Source organism: Semicossyphus pulcher, unplaced genomic scaffold (genome assembly GCF_022749685.1).
Source record: "Semicossyphus pulcher isolate SPU_LCO1_2020_fin unplaced genomic scaffold, fSemPul1.0.p SCAF_23, whole genome shotgun sequence".
Lineage (NCBI taxonomy): Eukaryota > Metazoa > Chordata > Actinopteri > Labriformes > Labridae > Semicossyphus > Semicossyphus pulcher.
The window spans coordinates 15,667,858-15,694,197 of NW_027211697.1; the positions used below are offsets into that span (position 1 = coordinate 15,667,858).

General features: G+C 39.0%; 2 protein-coding genes across 4 annotated transcripts; both read left to right on the plus strand.

Annotated features, from left to right (window-relative positions):
• Positions 1–5: 5 nt before the first annotated feature.
• Positions 6–15,488, plus strand: sez6l2 (seizure related 6 homolog (mouse)-like 2). Its single transcript, XM_069674514.1, has 19 exons — positions 6–117; positions 863–943; positions 1,149–1,277; positions 1,360–1,575; positions 5,174–5,307; positions 5,797–5,989; positions 6,587–6,772; positions 6,870–7,053; positions 7,454–7,617; positions 8,273–8,467; positions 9,908–10,046; positions 10,881–11,077; positions 11,248–11,442; positions 12,020–12,214; positions 12,306–12,497; positions 13,120–13,158; positions 13,675–13,792; positions 13,899–14,010; positions 14,188–15,488. The coding sequence occupies exons 2-19, from the start codon at positions 886–888 to the stop codon at positions 14,215–14,217; spliced, it is 2,676 nt and encodes an 891-aa protein (XP_069530615.1). The 5' UTR covers positions 6–117; positions 863–885; the 3' UTR covers positions 14,218–15,488.
• Positions 15,489–19,836: 4,348 nt separating this feature from the next.
• kctd13 (potassium channel tetramerization domain containing 13) lies at positions 19,837–25,896 on the plus strand. Of its 3 annotated transcripts, none has more exons than XM_069674198.1 (7): positions 19,837–20,210; positions 21,392–21,652; positions 21,958–22,127; positions 22,623–22,712; positions 23,062–23,114; positions 23,309–23,504; positions 24,430–25,896. In XM_069674198.1, the coding sequence occupies exons 2-7, from the start codon at positions 21,415–21,417 to the stop codon at positions 24,676–24,678; spliced, it is 996 nt and encodes a 331-aa protein (XP_069530299.1). In that variant the 5' UTR covers positions 19,837–20,210; positions 21,392–21,414; the 3' UTR covers positions 24,679–25,896. The 3 variants fall into 3 exon arrangements, with proteins under 3 accessions (XP_069530299.1, XP_069530300.1, XP_069530301.1); XM_069674199.1 differs by having other exon boundaries at positions 19,837–20,064; XM_069674200.1 differs by lacking the exon at positions 19,837–20,210 and adding an exon at positions 20,353–20,378.
• Positions 25,897–26,340: the final 444 nt, after the last annotated feature.

Genomic DNA, 26,340 nt, shown 5'->3' on the forward strand with positions numbered 1-26,340 from the left:
CACACGGTAACCAGCTAGGGGCATATCACCAGCACAAACCCCGCCGTGTTCCCGGGGCCCAAAGCAACAGGATACAGTGAGACTAACAGAGTTCAGGACGCAGCCTGCAGAATAAAGGTAAGCAGCAGGCACATTTTAACGTTGCTATGATGGTTGTCGGTGTCACGGTTGTGATGACTGATGCCAAAAATCGTCCTCCGCACAAAGAGGGCCGGGGGAGGTGCGAGTAATGCTGCCTCGTTTAGCCTCATCATTTTGTCACACACCAGGCTGACAATTTCTGCGAGGAAACGCCTCGGCTTACAGCGGAGGGCTTTTTGACATATGTCCGTTGACAATAGAATGAGGTTTTGAGTGTACCTGCGGTGAGGGGAGGCTCGTTGAGTGCATTTTGGAATAGCGCATTTTCGGGCATGTTGTTGCAGATTTGGGGAAGAAGATGCAGGGGGAGAGCCTGAATATTTAACCTTATACCGTGTGCGCTGTCTACCTGCTCCCATTTTCCTTACCTGAAAAATAACTCTTAATGAAATGTCATTAATGCTTTCGTTAATAATAACTGAAGCATATTTTCCAGATTGATGGAACTGAGCTTTTTCAGTATCACATCGCAATGATCATCTAAACCGAGTCATTGAGGCCTGTGTGATGTAAACAGATGCTCAGGATCTGAAGAGCGAGAGAATTTTAAATGATCTGTCTAATCATTTGCAGTGCATAACCACTCCAACCAACATGTATTATGTCTGTGTCTGCTATGGTAATAATTAAAGCTACTAATATGCATTACAGTACAATATACAATAAATGTTCTATTTATTACATAATGTACTCATCAATCTGCTCACTTTAACCTTCTCAGGTCATTCAGTTTCATCCAAAGCCATGGGGTACACACGCCTTGCTGTGATGCTGTTGGTCACCACGAGCCACCTAGTTTCAGGTAACTGTAAGCGTGTTCTCTGTGTGTCTTAGTTCTTTATTGCATGCACGTTTGTTGTCCCATCACAATCGTGGACTAATGCCATGTGTTTTTTTAACTCAAATCTAGAAGAGAAAATGTATCGTTGATCATTCCATGCTAACAGGCTTTGTTGTTATTTGTATTAATAAAAAATATATATATTTTTATTAACATACTCTTTCAGGTATGAGCTTTATGACTCCTGAGCCTGATACACCACCAACATCAACCCCAGACTCGTACCCTCTGGGTGACCTGATCCATGCTGCCCTGCAGAGCAAGGAATACTTAGGAGACGCTCCTGCTGGCACAGGTAAACACAGGTGTTTAGATAATGCAGTTATAGGACATTATAGCCTTTGGAAATTACATACATGAACCTTTTGAATGTGCAGGTACAACCACCAACCCGACGCAGGCTGTGCCAGGGCTTGGGCAGACAGAGTCCACAGCAACAGTCATATCACCGGGGCTGCTCACCACAGCTTTAAGCTCCTCCTCTGCTGCCAGCCAGACAGGATCCAGGAATACCATGTCCTCCCTGCCCATGGAGGAGGAGACCACCACCACTCTGATCACCACCACCACCATAACCACCATGCACATGCCAGGTACCTGCATGCCAACACTTGGCCCTCCCTGAGTCTTGCCTGTTTAATGATTCAGTTGTGACAAAGCACTGTGAAAAAAGCTTAAACACATATACAGAATCTCACCTGTGGTTTAAGAGCAGCTCAGATTTAACAGTGCCGGCAGATTCAACAGACCCCTACGGAATCACTTTGGTTGCTGTTGCAACTTCACTAATTTCTAGTCTCTGGCTCACTTTGAATAAGAGTAACAAGGAGATGTTGACTGACAAGGTAATGTGAAACATGCTGTCATAAAATATTCATGGTGAAACATCAACAGGCTCGTGTACAATGTGAGCTGCTTGTAAAAGGCATCTGTATTACATGCACTTGTTATATAACCAGAATCATGTTTTTAGGTTATGGAGGCAACACAGCCACTTGTTGCATATGCAGCCATTTAAGAATATCCTGCTGATCAGCTGAAGTTAGATTCTGCTACATCCAATATCCAGTTTTGATTTCAGATTTTTAGTTCACTGTCAATTTTGCTAACAAAATGAGCAGAAAAGAGTCTGAAGTCCAGACGCTATTGTCCAAAATCAGCATAATTATTGTTCTTTTATTGTAGGAAGCAGTAATCATTGACCAGTCAGTCAACAGTTCCCAGACTGCTAATCTGCCATAAGGGACAGAATACCATCCTGTGTCATCCTGTATCAGTGGCAGTCAGAAATGAACTTTAGCTTGGGAGGAGTGGATCTGAGAGCTGTTACTCATTCTGCTCACTAAAAGAAAAAAAACATTTGAGGAAATGTGATTGAGCAGGCAGGAGGTGGATCAGCTGATTTACACCAGATGTAGGAAAAGAAATGTCAATGCAAGATGAATAATTGAGTAGTAAGTTAAGTAGTTTGTGTATTTCCTCTGTGGCTACATTTTTTTCTTTCTGGAAAATGTCTCAAACTGTACTTGGCAGCACATCTGTAGCCTAAATTTATTTGCTTTCTGGCCCGGATTGTGATGACTAGATTGATACTGATTTCTGTCCGATAATAAATATGAAGCTAGAGCCAGCAGCTCGTTGGCTTAGCTCAAAAGACATGTGGGGGAATTGCTAGCCTAGCTCTGTCAAGAGGGTAACAAAATCTGTTCACCAGCACCTCTAAAGATTGCAAATTATCACTTTAAACCTAGTTTGTGAAATCTGTAAAATATTTAAGGTGTAAAAACAACAAATGCCTTTCCGGTGGTTGTGTGCTGGACCTTGTATCTGCCAGGAGCCGCTGAGGGGCAACCAGAAGCTCCAGGAAATTAGAAGTACTGGCCAGTAAATAGTTTTTGTACTGAGTATTAAATAAAAAAGATGAATGTGCTGTGTCCCACTGTTTAGGTTTTTAGTAGATGCTAAGCTTATGCTGTACATAAGATGCATAAATGAGATGAATGACAGTCTTCTCATCAAACTCTCCACAAGTAAAGAAGTACAGTAAATAAGGATATTTCCCAAAATGTCAAACTATTATTTAACTTAATTTGCAAAGAGCTATAAACACTGAAAAGCTCATTATGTGTTTCAGAGAAAATTCATCTATTTTATGCCATGAATTGATTATGTGACAGCACAAGTGAATCTGATCCACTTAAATCCAGTCCACCTGTAACACCAGCAGAAAGGTGCTTCCTCTTTGTGGCCTTACCTGTCTTTATCGTGCTCTATTAATCATAGAGGCATATCATTGAAATCGATGCTTCTAGTTCACACTGTTCTGTTTACGTTCACTGTTAACCAAACAGACTCTGAAGGTCCTTTCCTCTTCAGATGCCAAGTCGGGTCAATAACTTGATTCTACAAAAGCACGCAGCAGTTTCAGATAGTCACACGGTCAATAAAGTAATTTGATGCAACACTATCCAACACATCACTTCACTAAAAGGATACTTTAAGATTATATCCAGTTTAATTGGTGTACCGTTACTGACAATTTTATATTGGTACTTAGTTACGATAGGTCTATTATCATCTAGTTCTGATTTCTCCCTCCCACAAACCCAAAGACGGACATCAAATCATAATTTCATTGTTTGGAAATTAACTGACCAACTCCACCATCTTCCACATAGTAAAAGAAGTTCTGCACACATACACATAATTCATCGCTGGCTTTTGTCTTGTCTTGTTTCAAACATCAACTCTTAATGTCTGCATCCCATTACAAATTAATTAATTAATACCTATGCATTTATACCCGTTGTACAAGTAAGGTACAGGGTGTCACACAACAGTAGCAATATGGAGACAACAGGCAGGAGCGGTCTCAGGCTGTCCAGTGAACTTGCATTTTGCATCAAACTGGCTTCAGCATTCAGACATTCTAACTCTTCCATACAAAGACATGTATGAGAATTCACATTATAATAGGCCTTCATTGTCATACCAGTAACTCCCTCAAAAAATGTGTCTTACCAACATTATACAAATGCGCTGCAGTTGCTGGTATGCAGAGCACTGGCAGCTTTTTATTCCCATTGAAGCACCAACCCAACAACAGAAGAGGTCTGACATGTCTTCTTGATCCATTTGATATGTGATAGCTGTGCACAGCTCGTGCACAGCTATTTTGTGTCAAGGATTACTATAATTTGCATCTTTTACCACTGACCTACTTGAAAAAGGTCAACAGCACGGGTCAATTTTTTTGTTTTAGGCTTTTTATGTTGAAGGATGCACACCCAAGCACAGCTATCCAAATCCACATAGATTATCTTTATAGTTATATTTAGTTGTATGCATTGCTTTCCCAGTGAATGCATTTGTATGCACATCAGAAGTACAGTTTTATTTGATTATTGCAATATTGGTTGCCAAGCAGAGTCTGACCTGTGTGGCTATAATTCATGACAGTGTCAGCAAGACACAATTGCTTGCAGTGTCAAGGTCTTCCTTTCAGTTCACTAAATCACTACAGCAGTGCCCTGCATCTGACAGCTTCAAGAGAAGTATGCGTGGCCCATCTGCACCCTCTAATGTGAGGCAGGCTTCTGTGTAATCATTTAATTTCAGTACAAGTACACATGCCTCAATTAATCCCCAAAAAGCATGAGCAACCAGAACCGGGTATTGTGCTTTGAAAGTACCCCGCTCAGCACATCTAGCATTTCTTCACAACTTCCTGGTTTGTGCAGTGTAGGTCAAAAGGAGTGCAGGGGGAATCTTGGAGAATCACTCATTACCCAGTTCAGACAGTTCAATAAAAGACCTTGAACAATTCACTTAACTTCATGTCAGCAGCAAATACCGCAACCAATCCTCATCCAAATAAATGCTATTTCGGCGGATGCAACAAATTATCTGCTACTCTCCGTGTAGCTTCATTTCTTGATGAAATGTTTTTTAAGGGCAAAAGATTTTGCCCGAGCATTTTGTGCCATAAAATGATGTCAATTATCAATCAATTATTATTATAATATATTGAAGAAGTTGGCTCTCGATTCTATCACAAAACTTTAAAAGAAAAGCTAAACTTGAAAATCTGGTACGAAACTGTATTTAAGTGTTTTGCAGAAAAACGCTGTCATGTTTGAAGCATATTCAAAAAACATTTTTGTATTTTTCCTTCTCTCTTTATTTTTACAGTACAATGCAATGCAACTTTGTCAGCAATGGAAGATGTTGTCGACTCACCAGATCCTGCATCAACATCATCCTTTTCCCCTCTGGAGTGCACCTACAGCATCACTGTGTATTCAGGTTATGGTGTGGAGATTCAGGTAATGTGCATTATCTCTATGAATCCATAAATACATAAATGAATATGTTTATACGCACATCCACTGCTCAATAGTCCATTTTAATGTTGTCTTTGAACTATATATTTAGGCACCTATTGTGCTAGGCACAGGATGAAAAGTAAACTATACATATTATCAAATAAAGTTTATTTAAAATAACTGCATGATCTATATTCAGTTCAGGTGGTGAAGAATTGACAAAAATAATTTGTATCTGTGACATGAAAACCTCATTAGGTATTTTATCTCTTTAACTTTGACTCAACTCGCCTGTTACAATTTCTATCGCTGCATTCTGACCATTTAAAATTTGATGCATATTTTGAAGACAAATGCAGCAGTAATCTCATGGTAGTGCAATTTGATTCCAACAGTAGAAAGTTGCAGTAATGGTATGTTCGATTCATTACTTTTAACTAACAAGGCCCAAAGGAGGCATGTCATTATTTATCCTGCTTTACCCTCCAGGTGAGGAAGGTTAACCTTTCTAAGAAAGAGTCTCTGACGATCATGGGGTATGGAGGTTTGGGACTTGAGCTCCTGGCCAACGAGACCTTGATGAGAGAGGGTCAGGTGATCCGCAGTACAACCAATCAGGTGTACATACACTACCGCAGTCTCCGGCAGAATAACCACGGCATGTTCAGCCTTCACTATCAAGGTAAACTAACCCTTCAGCAAGATTATCTACTGATTTATGGTTTTCATTTTGCATGACAGCGTGTAAATCAAACAAGTGTCCTGTGGCTTAAATAAGAAGGGCATATTTAAAAGCATCTAAGCATGGTACATGACAAGGAGCACATACTTCGCTATTTCCAACACTTAAACTTGAGATTAAATCTTTAGAGTTTAGAGTCAAGCTCTAAACTGTGGATTAGGTTTGATAAAGAGAACTAGGTTAGAAATCAGTTAAGAAAAAAATATTAGGAATCAAAAAAAACAACCGTGAAAGGTTAAAGTGATTAGACGTCACCGAACTCTCCATAAAATGAGAACCCACGCTGACATACTGGTGTTGGTGAAAACACAGCTGTTGATGGAGGATGGTAACCTTTTGGACAATCTGCCCCCCATGGAGGTGATTTTAAAATGTAAGGAGAACCAGAATGACAGCTCCTCAAACAGATTTAAAGATTAACTTCTAAGTAATTATTTCAAATGCTTAGGTAAAATTTAATTTTGTATTTAACCTCAACATTTTATTTTCCATTTCACAAAAAAATCTATTTCCTTTCCATTGGATCAACACCAACAGCCTTCCTGCTGTCCTGCCCGTTCCCTCTGTCTCCTGAGAGCGGCGGAGTGACAGTGACCGACATTCATCCTGGAGGTCAGGCTCACTTCCACTGTGATCCAGGGTTCCAGGTGCGCGGCCATGAAGTGGCTACCTGTGTCAACACAACACAACCACACTGGAGCACTCCTGAGCCACAATGTGTCGGTCAGTAAACTGACTTAGATTTGAATTACATGTGTTAACAGTGTGATTGTAAAGTTGGTGGTTTTGAAATTTAAAATGGAGTATTGTTTTTCCGTAGCTGTGTCGTGTGGAGGGTGGGTTCGTAATGCTACAGTGGGCCGGATTCTGTCTCCCCCCCCTCCATCCGTCAGCAACCACAGTAATGGAAATAACCTGAGCTGCCACTGGTTAATCGAAGCCAAAGAGGGACACAGACTCCACCTTCACTTTGAGAGGATCGCGCTGGATGAAGATGATGATAAGTGAGTTTGTGTATCACAGAATGTATTTTGTGGTTTCATGACTAAAGAGAGTAAACCCATTCATGATTTTAGAAATAAACTGAGTGAGCAAAGTGAACAACTATAGATACAGTGGTATCCCTCTTTTTTTAAAGCTAATGTGTTAATTTCTATACAATTCTGGCTAAAACATTAGCCATACTGAAAATTGTTTTTGCTTTTTGCCTAGCCCTTCACAGAAGGCTATAGGTAGACTCGGTATGTTTTATTTTATTAAACAAATGACAGCGTTATCCTTTAAAGAAAGGCAGATATTATTGATAATTTACTGTGACAACCTTCATTCAATGATGGACACTGACACTGGTAACCTCTTTGCTCAAGCTGATCACTGGCCATCTCTGTGTTTTGTTCCTCTCAGGTTAATCGTGCGGAGTGGAAACAGTTCCCTGTCTTCGCCGCTCTTTGACTCAGACCTGGATGATGTTCCCGAGCGCGGGCTGCTGAGTGAGAGCTCCACACTGTACCTGGAGCTCACCGCTGATTCTTCTTCCATCCCTCTGCTGCTGGCTCTCCGATACGAGGGTGAGCAGAGTAAACTCGGATACTCGACCTGCATCCTTTTCCTCCTTACGTGAGGTTTTACCACATTCAACAAAACATGACGGCAGCAGCAGAACTGCTCGTCCTTCTTACCTCATTATTGTACAACATCCAATGCAGAGTCAGCATTCAGCCTGTTGAATAGTTCAAAATGATTCATTGCAGAATTATCAGAAAGCACCAGAATGAAGTTGCTACTGTGTTACAGTTATTTAATGATAATTTAGTTTGATAATTAATTTGTTACCTTACGTTTTTTATTGGATTTATCGGGCTTCAGCACTCTGAAAAAACAAGCCTTTCTTCTCATACGGTTGTTGTGTTTAAGAGAGCCATAATGAGCCACACAAGCCCTCACAGTCTGCCCACGCTCCACTGGGATTTATTTTAGGCTTTGGAGATGCTCGCTGCTTCAGCTTTCAGCGCCTCACACCTGGGCTCTTTCTATCCAGGGCATTCTGGGCTCAAGTGAAAAGCTGTTCCCTCCTCAGTTAGATAGATATGGTTGCTTAATTTCTTCAAGCAGGAGAACCATTAATATAATACAAGAATTATATTAATATATAGGATAGCAGAAAACCTTTTTCAGAGCACATAAGCATACTGTCTCTGATTTGTTTTTCTCTTTCCTTGTCAGCGTTTGACGATGAGCACTGCTGGGAGCCCTACATGCCACATGGAAACTTCAGCAGCAGTGACATCACATATCAGCTGGGCACCACCGTCACCTTCGCCTGCTCTCCAGGCTTCGTCATGGAACAAGGTTCAGCAACTATTGAGTGTGTCGACCCGAGCAATCCCCACTGGAATGACAGCGAGCCTGTGTGCAAAGGTGAGTACCTGCACGAAATCAGATTATTGTTTCTCTAATCAGAATTATAAACATTCTCATTTCTCGTACTTTCCTTGTTGTTTCTGAGCTTCATTCATTTTGTTGAAGTTGAAGTGTTGTGCATGAATTGAGCAGCTATTTGATTAATTTCAAATATTCAAACTGAAGTGTGTGGAGACGGCTGCCTCAAGTGTCAACATGTTAAAGCATGTAGACAACAGCCCTGACTGTGTCATCTGCTGATCTGTAAACACTGTGAGCAACAGAGAGACCATGACGGATATAAACTGGCAGAGACGTTGCATCAGGTCAGGGACTGGCTAAAAAACACAGGTGCTGTAGTTTCAAGCAAGCACTAAAGATATTCTGGAAGCCATGTGCAGCGTGGTATATCTGCTTGCAAGAAACAACTGCTGGCTCTGACACAGTGATGTATGAGGAGGAGCTCTGCACACAAGAAGCATCCATGACAGAAAACTGTCGACTGGGAAGGAGCGCTCTGACTGTGATTTGTTATATTTTGTAGATCTCTGTCAAATGTAGATTAGTTAGTAGCTACCTTCGTGTTTTCTTTCCTCACCTGTTTTTAATGGTGAGATAGCTTCACACACACAATGACACAGAAGAGTTACAGTAATGAATGTGGTGATGTAAGAAGATTACCAAGAGAAGAGGCCTGATTTCTAAAAATCAATGATAGTGAATAAATAAATAAATGACTATAAAGTGAGGTAAATGTCAGTTATTGTGTGTGATGCATCCTTCGATGGCAGCTGTATTCATCCGTGTAAAGTAATCAACCAGGTTGGTGTACCTGTATTCCTTCAGCAGCTTCTGTGTGTCTTTGTGTTTGTTTGATGATGTGGCGTCATTGTTTCATGCTTCAGTTTTAAGGAGTGCTCTTATATGACAACATGTCAAGTCAGCAGCATCACAACAATCACAACATTGTTGTTGCTGCATCTAAAAGTTGTCTTACACCTGCTGACTTTCTCGCTCTGGACTTCTTGTGAGTAGCTGCGGTTAATGTGAAGTTACAATCACTGCTCATATCATTACACTGATAATATTCTGTAACTGATCGGCCTAACAGCTGCAGAATAGGAAACAGGCAGGCTACAGAAAACCAGTGTTTAAATACGTCATAGAAACAGCACATATATGAAAGGAGTTCCATTTTTTATAAGCTGCTGCTGCTGATGTCATCTACTTTGCAGCACATCTCTCTTCTCCCGGTGCCCTCTGAAGTCTTTATCAGCTCTCCTTGATCATTTCAAAGCATCTTTATTTATTTTCTCTCCCTACATCCATTATTTATTTTTCTCAACATGCTTTTCTTTTTCCAATCTCTGTTATAATTTCATCACCCCTTTCATCACTGCCTTTGTCTCTGGGTCAAAGTCCTCAGCTCAGTTTCTCTCCTCTCTTCTGCTCTGTAAGCTCTGTGTGGAGGGGAGCTGACCGAGCCCTCGGGCACCATCCTGTCTCCTGATTGGCCCCAGAGCTACTCCAAAGGCCTGGACTGTGTTTGGCAGATCCATGGAAACGAGGAGAAACGCATTGAACTGGATGTCCAGATGTGAGTACTGCTGCTTTAAGTTGTTAGCAGTGAAAAAACAGACAGAAATAGTTTCTTGTGTGTGCTTGTATGTAACAGCAAATAGACTATTTGCATATTCTCTTTGTAGAACCCCTGCATATACACTTACATAATCCTTTACTTCCATGAGCCCAAATGGTGCCATAATGACACTGACCATGTGAGTCCTTACTACTGTAAATGTGGATTGGGAGGGCATGTTTGAGTAGTTCTTTGAAGAATTTACATTACGTATCATGCCATCCACAGTCAGGAAAATGTCGAACACATTTTGCACCCAAATACTGCAACAGCACTGTCTTTAATATTTGATAGTTTGTAATGTAATGATTAGACAGTCTTTGATATTTAATGTGCAGGTTATTCTCCTTATCCTGCCAAAATATAGCATCCAACAGTACAGTGTATCTGAGGACGAGCACTGGCAGGAGATGGTGTTAAAGCTTTCGATGGCAAGGAAGCAAAGACATGTGGCTCAGTGAATGTGTGTGCTGTGTAATTTTTCCCAAAGTAACACGCTCGGCACTTTCTATGCACACTGAGTTGCAAAAATCTTATGAACAAGCATCAGTCTAATCAGCATCAAAATGTTGAAAGTTAACGTTGTATATGAAAGTATTTCTGCAGAATGTAGAGATTATCCTGTCATCTTTTATTTTTAGGAGAATAAAGAAATTAATGAGAGAACAAGGTGATATTATGTTGCAGCTCGCAGCTCTCTACTTACAAAATGTAACACGTGGGTGGACTGCTCGTCTCTCTTTCAAGTGGAACCTAATTTCTCTTTTTTATTCTTCTTTTATGTTCTTAAAGATTGAATATCCGCCACACTGATGTGCTGACTGTTTTCGACGGACGTGATCTCATGTCGCATGTGATTGGACAATACCTGGGATCCAGAGAACGTTTCCAAGTTGTGTCTGGGGGGTCAGAGGTCACTATTCAATTTCAGAGTGACCTGGATGATTCCAGTTTCATCCTGAGTCAAGGATTTCTTATCCATTATCGTGGTAAGTGAACTCCTGGTGTACAAATCTTGAGCATTCAGATGAAAAAATCTTCCTCCTAGAGAGTCCTGAGGAAGAGATGGAGAGTTATCCTAATTACTTTCATTTCTCTGCGTGTGTGTGTGTGTGTGTGTGTGTGTGTGTGTGTGTGTGTGTGTGTGTGTGTGGCGCAGAGGTTGAACCAAACGACACCTGCCCTACCCTCCCTCAGATTGAGTTTGGCTGGATCAGCTCGTCCCACTCCTCCCCTGTGAGAGGAAGCGTGCTGACCTATCAGTGCCAGCCGGGATATGACATCAGTGGCTCCGACATTATCACCTGCCAGTGGGATCTCTCCTGGAGCAGCAGTCCACCTACATGTGTTAAAGGTGAGACATAATTTAAACTCTGCACAGGAACCTTTGTTAAGGACTGTCGCGTTTTTACTGTAGACCAAGTAAAGATAAGGTTAGATGAATATATTTTAACGTTCTACTCTTAGAAAAACACAGTAATGATTCTTGTCAATATGATGTGTCTAGAACAAATATACAGCTGGTTGGCTTAGCTTAGCATAAAAACGGGGTAGCTGTTTCTGCAGACCAGGATGCCCCTGTGGTTTAAAAAGCTGACCAGGAACATCCAACACCCCAGTCCAAATGTGTCTGAGGACCTTTGTTGCATGTTGTTACATCCCTCTCTCAGTCCTTTGTCTTCTTACTCTCTCTATCTCACAAAGGCACAAAGTACCCCAAAAATAAAACGAAAAAAGCTAAGCTAACCAGCTTCTCGCTGTAGCTGTATGATGAGGCTTTTTAGAGGAGCAGTGTGTGAGATCTGGTAGCATCTAGAGGAAATTGATACATTAAGTTCAGTCATCCTCCATGTTGCTCCTCTGCTCTTTGTACTCTGACAAACTCCAGAGGCAGCATCAATGTCAAATGTTTCTCACTCTGTTCCCCACAGTCCAGCAGTGTCCTGATCCAGGAGAGGTGGTGAACGGAGCACGCTCAGTGCGCCCTGAGGCAGGTTTTGCAGTTGGGACTGTTGTTCGTTTCTCCTGTAACCAGGGTTACCAACTGGAAGGTCCGAGTCAGATCTCCTGCCATGGACGAGACACTGGCACCCCCAAATGGAGCGACCGGAGCCCAAAGTGTGTCTGTAAGTGACTTTTCTGCACGCTGACTGCATCAGCGTTTAGAAAAGCTCAGGAGCAAATTCATGACTCTGCGTTTCTGTGTCCTCTTAACAGTAAAATATGACCCATGCCCAAACCCCGGTGTTCCTGACAATGGTTACCAAACCCTGTACAAGCACAGCTACCAGGCCGGAGAGACTCTGCGTTTCTTCTGTTATGAGGGTTATGAACTTATCGGAGAGGTCATTATCAGCTGTGTCCCAGGTCACCCCTCTCAGTGGAACAGCCCGCCACCTTTCTGCAAAGGTAAACCTTATAACTTTTTTGGATAAATAATCTTGAAACATCTCCATATTCTATATTTTTATGCTCTTAAAAACTGCTCTGGACCATCCTGAGCACTGCTTTCAATCGCAGAACCGAGCAGGAAACATGTTATTCACTGCACTCACAATATTGTCCAGGTGGGCTGCATGTCGGAGCGCAAATGGCCACATTTTTCACCCCCACTTTATGCAGACTTTTTCCTGCCGACCTTCTGGTAAAATGTCCGTCAGAAGTCGGGGTGAGCCAATGTGTGAATGCAGCAGGTATTATAGTCAGAGAAATTCAACACCAGCAAGTGGACGAGGTGATGATGTTTATACCACGTGACCGGTGCGAATCCAGAAGAGCGACACGTAACAGGATCATTAAAAACATCTGAGGTTGAAGAAGAAGGATCGTTACAAGATGTCTGGAGAGATGCAGAGAGTCAGGAATTGTTCGCCGTTGTGAGGGACACGTGTCACAGGGCGACTCTGAAATTGAAATTTTCTAGAAATCATCAGGAGTGCATGTGTGAAAGGAGCTTGAGATTAGAAGCCTTTAACAAAGTTTTATTTCAGTGCATAAGAAGACTCTGCTCCTCTTCCTTTGTTTCCCACAGTGGCCTATGAGGAGCTTTTGGACGATCACAAACTAGAAGGTGAATCCTTTTCTTTTCTCCTGTTTTTGAAGTTTCTAAAGTCCAATAAATTTTGTTCGACATAAAATTTAAGACACTAGATGTAGGATTAATTATTTTCTTTTTTTGGGCACCATCTAGTGGTGGTTTGATGAATGACGCTGTGATCGAGGCTGCTCCTAACAGGAAGCATGTTTTCTGTATTTTTGTACCCCCCAACACTTAAGTGATACAATAGCTTTTACAACAAACATTCCAATGCACAAATCAAAATATATTGAGCAATTACTACAAGAAAAGTCATTGAAAAATATATTACATAAATATAATAATAAATAGATCATATTTAAGTGTATTAAATATGTAGCGTCTTGTAAAGGGAAGTACACGAGCCATCAGAGGTGTGTGAGAAAAAGAAAATCATTTTTCTAAATTAAAAACAGATTTTTTTTCTCTGTCCTCTCAGGACTTCTGTCGTGACAACGAATCATGAACATTGTGACAAACATTGTGATGATGTTTTTTAATATTTCACAGTGTCCCAGTCGTTCGAGCCGTCCCATCAGATCCTGAGTGAGAACATCGCTTTGGCAATCATTTTGCCGATCATCCTGGTCATCCTCCTGATTGGAGGAATTTACATGTACTATACAAAGTGAGTCCCCCCGTCTGTCTCTGTGGTCGTACCTCTGCTTTGACTTTCCTTCACCTGTAAATATTGTAATGTATATTCATGTATGTAATTATATTTTCTCTCACAGCATATGCAGACTAGAGTGGAAGCCTCTGTTCTGGAAATCTCTTTCTCACACACACTCCTACAGTCCAATCACAGTCGAGTCCGATTTCAACAACCCTCTGTATGAGGCAGGGGTGAGTACAAGCTTTAAACGTATTGTCATTCAGACTTTAGACTGGTTTATATGTATTTGTTTTTCAGGGTTTCAGTCATTCATAAAATGGATCCTTCATCTTTTATGTAGAAGTAGAATTTCTAATTTTAGCTTTTTATATGTTTTTTTACTGATGGATTCCTTACTTTGACTACAGGATACACGGGAGTATGAAGTCTCCATTTAAAGGACAAAAAGTCGTGGTGAGAATTGAATCCACAGAAAGATGAAATTCTTTTGGAAGACACATTTCTTAGTATTATAAGGCCTCACTCCCCTTTCATCAGTCATTTCTCTCCGTTTTACAAGGGTTTTATCCTCGCTTTATGAATTGTGGAAGTGTATTTTGATTTGTTGCACTTATATGGTGGTCTGCCAAACAAGGGTCCTACTTCACAGTCCAACTCTCTGTGTCATTAGGACTGGTGCCTTAAGACGGGTAAGAAATTAACTTCAAGAACTGAACAGTGCAGAGGCATAAGAGCAGAGAGGAGAGAAGCTAAATGATGGAATTATTTAAGTGAAATTATTATGAGGCCAAAACATCTGAGCACTTGGCAATACTTAATTTGTAACCATCAAAAGTTCCAGTCATGACCACACAGAACACACCGAATGTTTTCATTTCATTTCTTAATTTGCTCGTGTTACATTTTACAAAGTGATCCAGAACTGGGGAAGAACACTTTATTTTACATCATGGGTAAAGTTAGAGATCAACAGTCATTTCTCTCTTCTCCACTTTGTCTTTCTCTCTGTGTAACACATACACACATGTGCACACACAAACACACACAAATTGAATGTAAATATCTGACTTAATATGGATTGAGGTTGATATATATGCTAAATTATATATATAAGCCTCATATATACACTTCTACAAGGTGTCGGGAGGTTATATATTTTCATTATATGTATGTAATGAAAATTCAGTGCCAAAATATAATGTTAAATAATTTAATGTCTCTAAGTGTTTCATCTGTTGTTGCAATACTGTTTACAAAGGCAGTGTTTCTTTTATTCTTCGCTGTTTCTGGAGTGCATCGCCACCCAGTGTCACATGACATGTAGGACAAGGTGAGGACATGAATGTCATTATGCTTAAAGCATGCACTGATTGTAAATTATATTGCTTCTGCTCAATCTTGCCATTGCCATTATAGTTATTGACAGCTATCATTGTTATCAGATTTGATGTTGTATGCACTATGTTGATGAAAATTACAAACTTGGCTGCTTGCTGTGATGCATTATGTATTTATTTACAACTGATTGTTTAAACAGTGAATGTAGTTTCATTCACTGCGCCAAATGAAGGGTATTGGAGACTGTTGCTTTGTAGAAATAATTCTTCTCTAATCATCAGTAGCATTTCTTTGCTTCATATATGAATACACTCTTTTGAAGGCAGTAAAATATTTGCTGAACTGGAAATAAAGTCTTTGTTGAATGGTGTTGAACTTGTTGTAATCCTTTTTTAAAACAACTTTATTACATTTCTGCATGAACAACAGTTAAACGTCTTCGAGAAACTTTTGTGCTTCCATTTAATTCTTCGTGAAACGTGACAGAGAAGGTCAGGAAATACAAAATACAGAGTCAGAGCACGTTTTTCAGTTTGCCAACATGTTAGGATTCAGCAGGTAATCTGATTTCAATATGAAATTCTATCATTTATTCTCACTTATGTATATGATTATAGTACGTAATAGTCACATCTGTTTCGTTTGTCAACCGTCATCTATCTCTCTTGATGCTAAAAGAGCAGTTGGTAGAGTAGACAGGCAAACACAATGTCAAACTGATACTGAAATGTTAACGCTATTTACTACATTTCCATTAGAACTTATTTCAAACTACTTTTCTTTTATTATTCTGCATTAGCAGCAAATGTTTTGCAGTTCCTCATCATGACCACTGGAGGGCACTGAAGACTCATGACACATTATACTGAGGACCACAGCGAGTGGCAAGAAGAGACCTGTTCTGGTATGCAAATGCACAAATATAAATTCTGTTTTACTTATTTACATAGAGATAAACTGCTAGATACTGATTTCACTTCATTTATTGGTGATTTATTTGTAATCATGCAGTTATTTATCAGTTACTAATACTGAAAAAAGTGAAGTTATAGTCTGTACAGTGAAAAAACAAACATGATCACGAAATTGGATTCCTGTAAATTGGCTACCGTTTTAGTTTGGTCATTGTTTTATGAAACTAATTATCGTTAGTTCAAATTTCCCGTGTCTGTATTTACAGCACCTTGACGAATAATTTGTTGCAATCCTTCACGAGTCATGACTTAATGCGCTCAGGTCAACTGTCATTCACCTCTCTTGACGCAAGAAGAACAGTTAGAATGGCAGGCAGGCAAACACAAAGCCGAACTGATATTCAAATGTTAACATTATTTACTGAATGTAACACAAGAACTTATTTCACTTGTAAGTATTTAAATCGATAATACTTTTATTATTGTGCGTTATTAACAAATGTGTTGCAGTTCCTCACTGTGACCACAGGAGGGCACTGAAAGCTCATTGCTCTAAATTCACTGAGTTCTACAGTTATCTGTACTAAGAATGCAATGTGCATGCATTGTATAAATATTATAAAGAAAGTTGTACTGATTGACAGCGAGATAAACTGTTAGATACTGATGTCACTTCACTTACTGATAATTTATTTGTAAGCCGTTTTTATCAGTTATTCATACTGATGAAAGTGGCGGTATAGTCTGTAAAGTTACTTATTTAGGAAAACGAACATAATCACCTTATCTTATTTCCTGTAAATTGGTTGCCATTTTAGTTCGGTCATTGTATTATGGAAGTAGTTACCGGACGTGTTCAACTTTGCCGTGTCTGCATTGACGCCACCTTGACAAATGTATTGTTGCAGTTCTTCACTGTGACCACTGGAGGGCAGCAACGAATCATTACTTAATGCACTTGGGTCAACCGTAATCTATCTCCCTTGACGCTACAATAACACTGTAAGAAATGTAGACAGGCAAACACAATGCCAAACTGATATTCACATGTTCACGTAATTTTTTTAAATTTCCAATGTAACTTATTTCAAACTGCTAAAATTGTATTACTGTGCTTTAGCAGCAAACGTATTGCAGTTCCTCAATGTGACCACAGGAGGGCACTGAAGGCTCGCTGTTCTAAATACAAAACCGAGTTCTACCGTCAACAGTCATCTATCTCTCTTGACGCTAAAAGAACAGCTGGAAGAGTAGACAGGCAAACACAATGCCAAACTGATATTCAAATGTTAACATAATTTACTAAATGTAACACAAGAACTTATGTCACTTGTAAGTATTTAAATCGATAATACGTTTATTACTGTGCATTAACAGCAAACGTGTTGCAGTTCCTCACTGTGACCACAGGAGGGCACTGAAGGCTCATTGCTCTAAATTCACTACTGAGTTCTACCGTTATCTGTACTAAGAATGGTATGTACATGCATTTTCTGAATAATATGAATGAAGATGTACTTATTCACATCGAGATAAACTGTTAGATATTGATGTCACTCCATTTACTGGTCATTTCTTTGTAGACCGTTTTTATCAGTTATTCATACTGATGAAAGTGGAGGTATAGTCCGTAAAGTGACTTATAAAGGAAAACAAACATAATCATTTTATTTTATTTCCTGTAAATTGGTTGCCATTTTAGTTTGGTCATTGTATTATGGAAGTAGTTACCGGGGACGTGCTGAAATTTCCCGTGTCTGCATTGACGCCACCTTGACGAATTTATTTTTGTTGCAGTTCTTCACTGTGACCACTGGAGGGCAGCAACGAATCATGACTTAATGCACTTAGGTCAACTGTCATCCATCTCCCTTGACGTTACACTAACACTGTTAAAAATGTAGACAGGCAAACACAATGCCAAACTGATACTGAAATGTTAACGCTATTTACTATATTTCCATTAGAACTTATTTCAAACTACTTTTCTTTTATTACTCTGCATTAGCAGCAAACGTATTGCAATTCCTCAATCTGACCACAGGAGGGCACTGAAGGCTTGTTGCTCTAAATACATTAGTGAGTTCTACCGTCAACCATCATCTATCTCTCTTGATGCTAAAATAACAGTTTGAAGAGTATATATGCAAACACAATGCCAAACTGATATTCAAATGTTAACATTATTTACTGAATGTAACATAAGAACTTATGTCACTTGTAAGTATTTAAATCGATAATACGTTTATTACTGTGCATTAACAGCAAACGTGTTGCAGTTCCTCACTGTGACCACAGGAGGGCACTGAAGGCTCATTGCTCTAAATTCACTACTGAGTTCTACCGTTATCTGTACTAAGAATGGTATGTACATGCATTTTCTGAATAATATGAATGAAGATGTACTTATTCACATCGAGATAAACTGTTAGATATTGATGTCACTCCATTTACTGGTCATTTCTTTGTAGACCGTTTTTATCAGTTATTCATACTGATGAAAGTGGAGGTATAGTCCGTAAAGTGACTTATAAAGGAAAACAAACATAATCATTTTATTTTATTTCCTGTAAATTGGTTGCCATTTAGTTTGGTCATTGTATTATGAAAGTAGTTACCGGACGTGTTGAAATTTCCCGTGTCTGCATTGACGCCACCTTGACGAATTTATTGTTGCAGTTCTTCACTGTGACCACTGGAGGGCAGCAAAGAATCATTACTTAATTTGCTCAGGTCAACTGTCATCCATCTCTCTTGATACTACAAGAACACTGTTAGAAGTGTAGACAGGCAAACACAATGCCAATGTGATATTCTGATAATGTTAATGTTATTTACTTAATTCAAGACGAGAACTTATTTGACTTCACAATATTTAAATCGATAATACTTTCATTACTGTGCATTATTAACAAATGTGTTGCAGTTCCCCACTGTGACCACTGGAGGGCACTGAAGGCTCATTGCTTTCAATACACTACTGAGTTCTACAGTTACGGTCAATAGATATCTGTACTAAAATTGTATGTACATGCATTTTATAAATATTATAAATAAAGTAATAAACTATTCACATCGAGATAATGTGTTAGATACTGATGTCACTCCACTTATTGGTAATTTATTTGTAATCCACCTGCAACAGTCATCCAGCTCTCTTGATGAGACGAGAGTAGAGGCGTTATCAATTTATTCTATTACCTGTAAATTGGTTGCCGCTTTAGTTTGGTAATTTTATATTGCAGATCTCCACTTTTACCACTGGAGGACAGCAAATACACAAATGCCTAAAATCGCATATTTTCATGTACGTTTTCGTCCGCCATTTGTGTTGAGGATAATGAAAATACTGCTGAACACCAGAAAGCATTTTCTGAAACCACAGCTATTGTTGTTTTTTTAGCAATGACAAGAAAAATGACTTCTTTATAATGACATTTGTCATTTTCACCAATCAAAGTTAATGTCCTGATGATTTACCGACTGCAAATAAGTACATCAAACAACCAAAAAAACGTCTTCACACTATAAGCCTCTCTCTGTTGGCTGTTAGTTCGATATAGATAAACTCCAAGATTTTTTTCCAACTCTTTAAGGGTACAAGTTTATTATCGTCGGCAGGAAAACTGTTGGCCCTGTAGGAAAATGCAGTTGCACAGTGGGTTTAAGTAACATATGGGTTAATTAGGTGGCCAATAGGTGGCAGTAAGTCACGTCACAAATTGTTCTCGAATCAAAAAATTGATAATAGAAGAAGAAAACAGCGGAAGAGGATGTGCTGGTTTCGTTTCCGAGTGACCTATTTAGCTTGTCCTGTTAGCATCGGTTAATAATCTTAATGTTCAGCAATGGAATTGGCCGTTTTTAAATTAGCAGTTTGTGTTTTTGATGGCTAGTTTAACTTTCAGACAAGAAACGATTAAAAAACAACGACAGGAGATTACCTAGCGTGGCGCATCGGGAAAATATACTAACTGTTGTTAGCCACTTTGATTTAGCTTTTCTGGCACCGACTCAAATGAGTTTTTTAACGTAAGCTGCGTTTTCAATTTATATGGGTGATTTAAATTGTCTATTCTAGCTAGCTTATATCGATTGCTGGCTGATTAATGCATAAATAGCTAGCTATCTTGGCTTCGCTAGGTTCATTCTTGCTGCTCCCTTGGATGTTCAGTGTGGTAAGTGCAATCTGAACAGCAGGAGCCTCTGTGTCTTTACAGGATTGTCTGCGATTTATAGCATGATTATTTATTTTAATGGATAAGGTCTGTTTTGATACAATGCTTCTTGTTCACTGAGATGAAGTGTCGCAAAATATTGAAATAAGACTACGCTATATACAGAAGGTACAAAGTAATTTAATGAGAAATGTTCTTTAACTTGTTTTGCACTTTGGACATGAAATAGTAATTTTATTTCCTATCTGTCTTTTTCCTAATTAGTAGAAACAAAGTCGTTTTTAACAAATGTTGAATAAAAAGTAGGTGTGACGTAGAGATCTATTTTTAGCAAGACGTTTCTTTAGTTACCTAATTGATCAATAATTATTTGAAGTCTCTGAAAAGAACTACAGTGCTTGAAAGCCGAAAGGTGGTTGATTCTGGCCTTCATTTCTCACATTACAATAGAAAAAAAATATATCTAAGCAGATTTTTGCTCTGATTATGTTAGTTGGATGGCTACACACAAGGATTATTGATATGCTGCATGTATGTAGCATTGTTCACAATGGAACTGCATTTATCCTAAACATAATTCACACAGTCTGCACGGTGGTGCAGTTGTCAGCGCTCTTGCCTCACAGCTAGAAGGTTTGAATCCCGGTTCGGACTTTCTGTGTGGAGTTTATTGGTGACTCTAAATTGCCCGTAGGTGTGATTTGAGCATGAAGGGTTGTCTGTCTCTGTCAGTCCTGTGATTGACTGGCGATCAATCTAGGTGTAACTCCACCCCGCCTCTCGCCCAATGACAGCTGGGATAGACCCTGAACAGGATAAGCTGTATATATGATGGATGGATGATTCATACATTCGTTCATGGTTATATGCATATCCTGTCCCGTCAGAATTACGTGCTCCATTTGTCTTGTAGAAATATAGCCTAAATGTTTCATGCTGGATGTTGTACCATACCACATCTGCTGCTGCCATGAATACAGATAATCATGTCCTCATCTAGATGACAACAAGAGAGTACTAGAGAAGTAGCCATCTTCACTGTTACAGGTTGTTATACATGGTTCAGGATCACCAGTACAGTTGTCGATAATGATGCAATGGAATAGTGACAATCCACATGTAAGTGCTTTGATGGACATTTACAAATAATAATTTTGTCGTGGTTTTCTTCTGTATTACAGCGAGGAAGTGACTCTTTAGCCCCATGTCTGCTGAGGCTTCAGTTGGCAGTCATACTGCTGACTCTGCCCAGCCTGCTGATTCCCAGCCTGCATTCCACAACACAGATGAGCTTAGAAATCGGGGTCTGCTGGGGAGCAAGTACGTCAAATTAAATGTGGGCGGCTCGCTTCATTATACAACCGTTCAGACATTAAGCAAGGAGGACAGTCTGTTGCAGAGCATATGCAATGGAAGTACAGAGGTTACCATAGACTCAGAAGGTGAGTGTCTGTCCTCTGAGGACACATTGCTGTTTATATAATGTATTGTTCTGTTTTGAAGACTCTCATGGGAGAGGTGTATCCACACTTCTAAATGTTTCATAGTGTAACCGAAACATTGGGATATGATTGATCAACACACTTTGAGTTTTACTAGCCAAATGTTAAAAAATACCTATTTATACTGTTTTTGTACTTGTTAGCTATCACATTCTACACACTGTGGACTACTGGCCTATCACAAAAACTATCAAAGATTACCAAAGAATACAAATGACTCAAAATAATTCTTCCTGCTTTCTCAGGTTGGGTCGTTTTGGATAGGTCTGGAAGGCATTTTGGACTTGTTTTGAACTTCCTGAGAGATGGCTCAGTACCCCTTCCAGAGGACCACAAAGAACTGGATGAGGTTCTCAAGGAGGCCCAGTACTATCGGGTCCAGGGACTTGTCCAGCACTGCCTCAGTGCCATGCAGGTAAACTAATGATCCTTTTTTTTTGTAAATACCATTTTCTTATTTTTTTTTATTAATGGTTTGTCTATGTACAAAAGTTTCATTATCATTTATGGTCACTAACAGTAATAATATTAACAGAATAAACTATCAAAGTATAATTATTCCATCATCAATTTGCTGCCCTGCTTATCTTCTTTCTCTTAAAGCTCCTGTGAGGAGTTTTTATCTGTTTATGACACAGTCTGAAATTAATTCTGATGACTCTATATGACCTTCAAAAGCAAACCAGACCATCAGCGACAAGATTGATTATTTATATATAGTTATTTTTAATGCAACAGCGGGCGGTTGCCAAAATCCACACAAACCTACATTTCCTCACGGGAGCTTTAAGTATCTCATTGAGAATGGTAACTTCCCCTCAATTTGCATGCCCCATCAGCTAGACTAAACATAAAAAGTAGTCAACCGTATTAGAAGCAGATCATTTTAATGCCTTTTTTTAACCTATAGAAACAGAAGGATGTTTTTGAAAGTGTGTGTCGCATCCCCATGATCACCTCAGCCAAAGAAGAACAGAAGATGATTGCCACTTGTCGAAAGGTAAATTACATTTGCTCTCAATCAAATGGGCAGCTAACAATAATGTTTGTTAGGTCTGAAGCTATAAAATCCTTATAGTCTAGTTCATTCCTGTGCAATGTGTAACTGTACAGTGTTTCTCTGTGCAGTACAAAAGAATAATGTTCAAGAGATTTTGAATATTTACCGATTAAATTTTAAGTCCGCCTTGTTTTTTTGTTCCAAGGAAAGGTTTATACATATTTTAAAATGGTTCACTATGAAATAATTGATTGTGTTTTCAACATTTAACTCTTATGGAAATTTGAAGTTGGATCTGTTTATGTATATGCAATTTATAAAGACACATTTTCACTTTTTGTCTTTACAGCCAGTAGTGAAGTTGCAGAACAACAGAGGAAACAACAAATACTCTTACACCAGGTAAAATAAGGGCGAGGCATGTGTCTTACAGAGACGATAAAAACTATTAGACTAGCCATATAATTCCCAAACCTTCTATTAGTTTTACACATTTCTCACTTTACTCAAACTTTTTGGGTTCAACTTTGAATGAAAAGTGCTTTTTAATCTTCTCAGTTGGTAATACCTTACCCTTTGTCTCTCCCTGTGACTAGCAACTCTGATGATAACCTGCTGAAGAACATTGAACTCTTTGACAAACTTGTGCTACGGTTTAATGGCCGGGTCCTGTTTGTAAAAGATGTGCTTGGCGATGAGATCTGCTGTTGGTCTTTCTATGGCGAAGGCCGCAAGATTGCTGAAGTATGCTGTACTTCCATTGTCTATGCCACAGAGAAGAAGCAGACCAAAGTAAGCTTGAAAGCTCTACCTTATGTGTACACTAAGCCCTTATAGCAATAGGTAATATTTTAAACATGATGGTTATTTGCTTTCTGCTGTTGAATTGGACGGTCAGTATGCTTAGCTCAGCATAAATGGAGGAGCAACGATGCCGGCTCAGGCCAAAGATAACGTAACGGTAATGGTTAATTAACACACATCTGGGCTAGCTTGCTCCGTTTACAGTCTTTATGCTAAGTTACGCTAAGCCGCTGTTGACTGTAGACCTATATTTAAAAATGAAATGCCTAAACTGTGAAACCATTAACTAATTTGATTTGGCATTTGTTACGACCCTGGCTCAGGGGAAGCAATACATAGGAGTCAACAAGTATCAATTGTAAAATAAAGTTTATGTTTAATAGACAAAGAAAAAGAAAAATGTCTGACACATGCGGCTTTGTTGTGAGAGAGAGTAGCAAAATAGTTAAAGTATTAATATTACTGCTTTAATCCGGATAGGGACTGTATTACATGAATAAACTGAACTGAATTAGAAATATAAGAAAATATGTTGAAAGCTTGTGATTTGACTTTTAGGTTGTCAACATTACCAGTGATTAGAAATAGAGGATACGTAAGTCATATAACTACTTCGTTTCGGTTTCCTCATATCTAAACGGGATAAACTTTATTTCGGACTCTTTCATCAAACTTCAACCACGCTACCAGACTTCATTGTCCTCATCGCTACGCTTGCCTTGCTGATGTCTAGGATGTAGCTAGGAAACAAATGCTATTAAACTATGCTCAAAACATTTGATAATCATGTATCTGTTCCAACAGTTTCTTGGAGACAGAGCCGGTTAATGGTAGGGCAGGGATGCTAATATTTATGTAAAGGAAATGCAATAAATATATTGTGAGCCACTTACCAACACATCTTTATTTTTAGGTTGAGTTTCCTGAGGCCCGAATTTTTGAAGAAACCCTCAATATCCTAATTTATGAGAATGGCAGAGGATCAGGTCCAGGCGGCTTACATCTTTTAGATTCAAGAGGCTCTGGGTCATCATTGGGAGCCGGCCAATCAGAAGAGGAGGGCGCTGTGGGAGGCGACAGACGAGTAAGACGAATCCATGTGAGGAGGCATATAATGCATGATGAAAGAGGGCACGGTCAGCAGACTGTATATAAGGACTAATAATGTGAAAACATATGACATAGGGGAGTGACTTATTGTTTTGTTTTGTTTTTTGTTTGGATGCTAGCAGAATGAAAGAGTTTTCCTTGATCATAGCAATAGCTTGGTAGTTTATTTTATTAAAAATGTCTAGACAAAACTGCAGAAATGTAAGGGTTAAGGACTAATTTGTAACCGAAGTAAGAGTAATTAAAGAGACGCTTCTGTTTACAACAAAGCAAGTAGTGTAGATTATTAAAATAGGAAATGTCTGAAATTACCTGGGAAATCAAACTGGCATAGGTATTACGTTGCATATGTCAAGGAACATCCTGCAAGTTACTGATTTGGCCTCAGAAAAAACGAACTCCTACCCCATTGGGGGATTTTATTCCTAGAGAAGGCAGCCCACTGTTAATGTGGGTGTTAATGATATGCACTGTGGACCTCCTCTGTGTGAGGTGTAGGAAAACACTGTGTCCATCTACTTATTCAGGTTGTAAAACATCTAATGCCTTTTCATATTCTGAAAAGAGGGTGGTCAAGTTTAGCTTAGATATGTAAACACTGGAATAAAACTGAGTAGCCATTTTTAGTAAGGTTGTCTATGAGTGAGATTGTTGAGCAGCTCAATTTTCTTTATTTAAATTATTACTGCTGTTGCTTCAAGATGTTTTTTATTCATTAATTTATGAACCTAATTTATTGTTTGGTATTTAACGTATTGTTTGCGACTTGTGTTAACTGGTCCTTAAGTGAGTTTTTAATTTTTGGAACAATATGATGCACTCTAAACCACACATCACATTTTTGAATTTCAGTGTAAATGACTAAATAGTGAACTTGCATTTTGGTGTAATGTTTCAAGACAAACCGTGACCATTTCTTTGATATTGTATTTTGTTCTGAGCCATGATCTCTGATTTTCACTTTATGTCTTATACCAAACCCCTGGAATTTGCACACAACAATTGGCCATACACTGATGATTAAGTTAATTAATACTGGGTTGTGTTAGTATTACCCTCAGGGAGAGGATAAGTATTTTCCTTCTTACAGTCACCAGTGTCTTGTGTAATCCCAATCACTCTGAATACTGAAAAAAAAAAACGCAAAAGAGATCAGTATGTATCTCAGACTATTTATAAAATCACCTTGAAATAACTATTGAATATATATGCACTAATTTAACTTCCGTCCGGTAGTGGTCATTGGAATATTCAGAATAAATCACTTGTGAAACCCAACTTTGGTCTTTTGGTGTTGTTTTCTGTTCTTTCCTGCAGTATTATGAAGACATCGACTGAAACACCTTCATGTTACAAAAAATAAGTTATTCGCAGAATATTTTTAGCTTTGCTTACTTTATATGCTCCAAAACATGTCATTCATTCAAACTGCTGATAAGAGAAAAATGTATGTAGTAGCATAAATTACTTGGATCTTGTTAAAAGTCTCTGTGTCATGTTGTATAAAGAAACCCTAAGTGGAGATTTCATATTTATCTCTACAGTTTGAGCTCGGATCTGCCTTCGTCACCCCGCCACTTTTTTAAATAGCCTTGGCCTACCAACACAGTAAGTGCATATGGTATCTGATGTACAGAAAGTTTTGTTTTGATCATGTCCCTGCTACAAATTTGGATAAAACCATGTCATCTTAAAAATGTTAAAACCAAAGAAA

Bases quoted from the DNA above. Each gene is read 5' to 3' on its own strand.
- kctd13 (XM_069674198.1), top strand. From the start codon at position 21,415: ATGTCTGCTGAGGCTTCAGTTGGCAGTCATACTGCTGACTCTGCCCAG. The intron at 21,653-21,957 runs GTGAGTGTCTGT...CTGCTTTCTCAG, and splicing joins GGTTACCATAGACTCAGAAG to GTTGGGTCGTTTTGGATAGG. The intron at 22,128-22,622 runs GTAAACTAATGA...TTTAACCTATAG, and splicing joins ACTGCCTCAGTGCCATGCAG to AAACAGAAGGATGTTTTTGA.
- sez6l2 (XM_069674514.1), top strand. From the start codon at position 886: ATGGGGTACACACGCCTTGCTGTGATGCTGTTGGTCACCACGAGCCAC. The intron at 5,990-6,586 runs GTAAACTAACCC...CAACACCAACAG, and splicing joins GTTCAGCCTTCACTATCAAG to CCTTCCTGCTGTCCTGCCCG. The intron at 12,498-13,119 runs GTAAACCTTATA...TGTTTCCCACAG, and splicing joins CCCGCCACCTTTCTGCAAAG to TGGCCTATGAGGAGCTTTTG.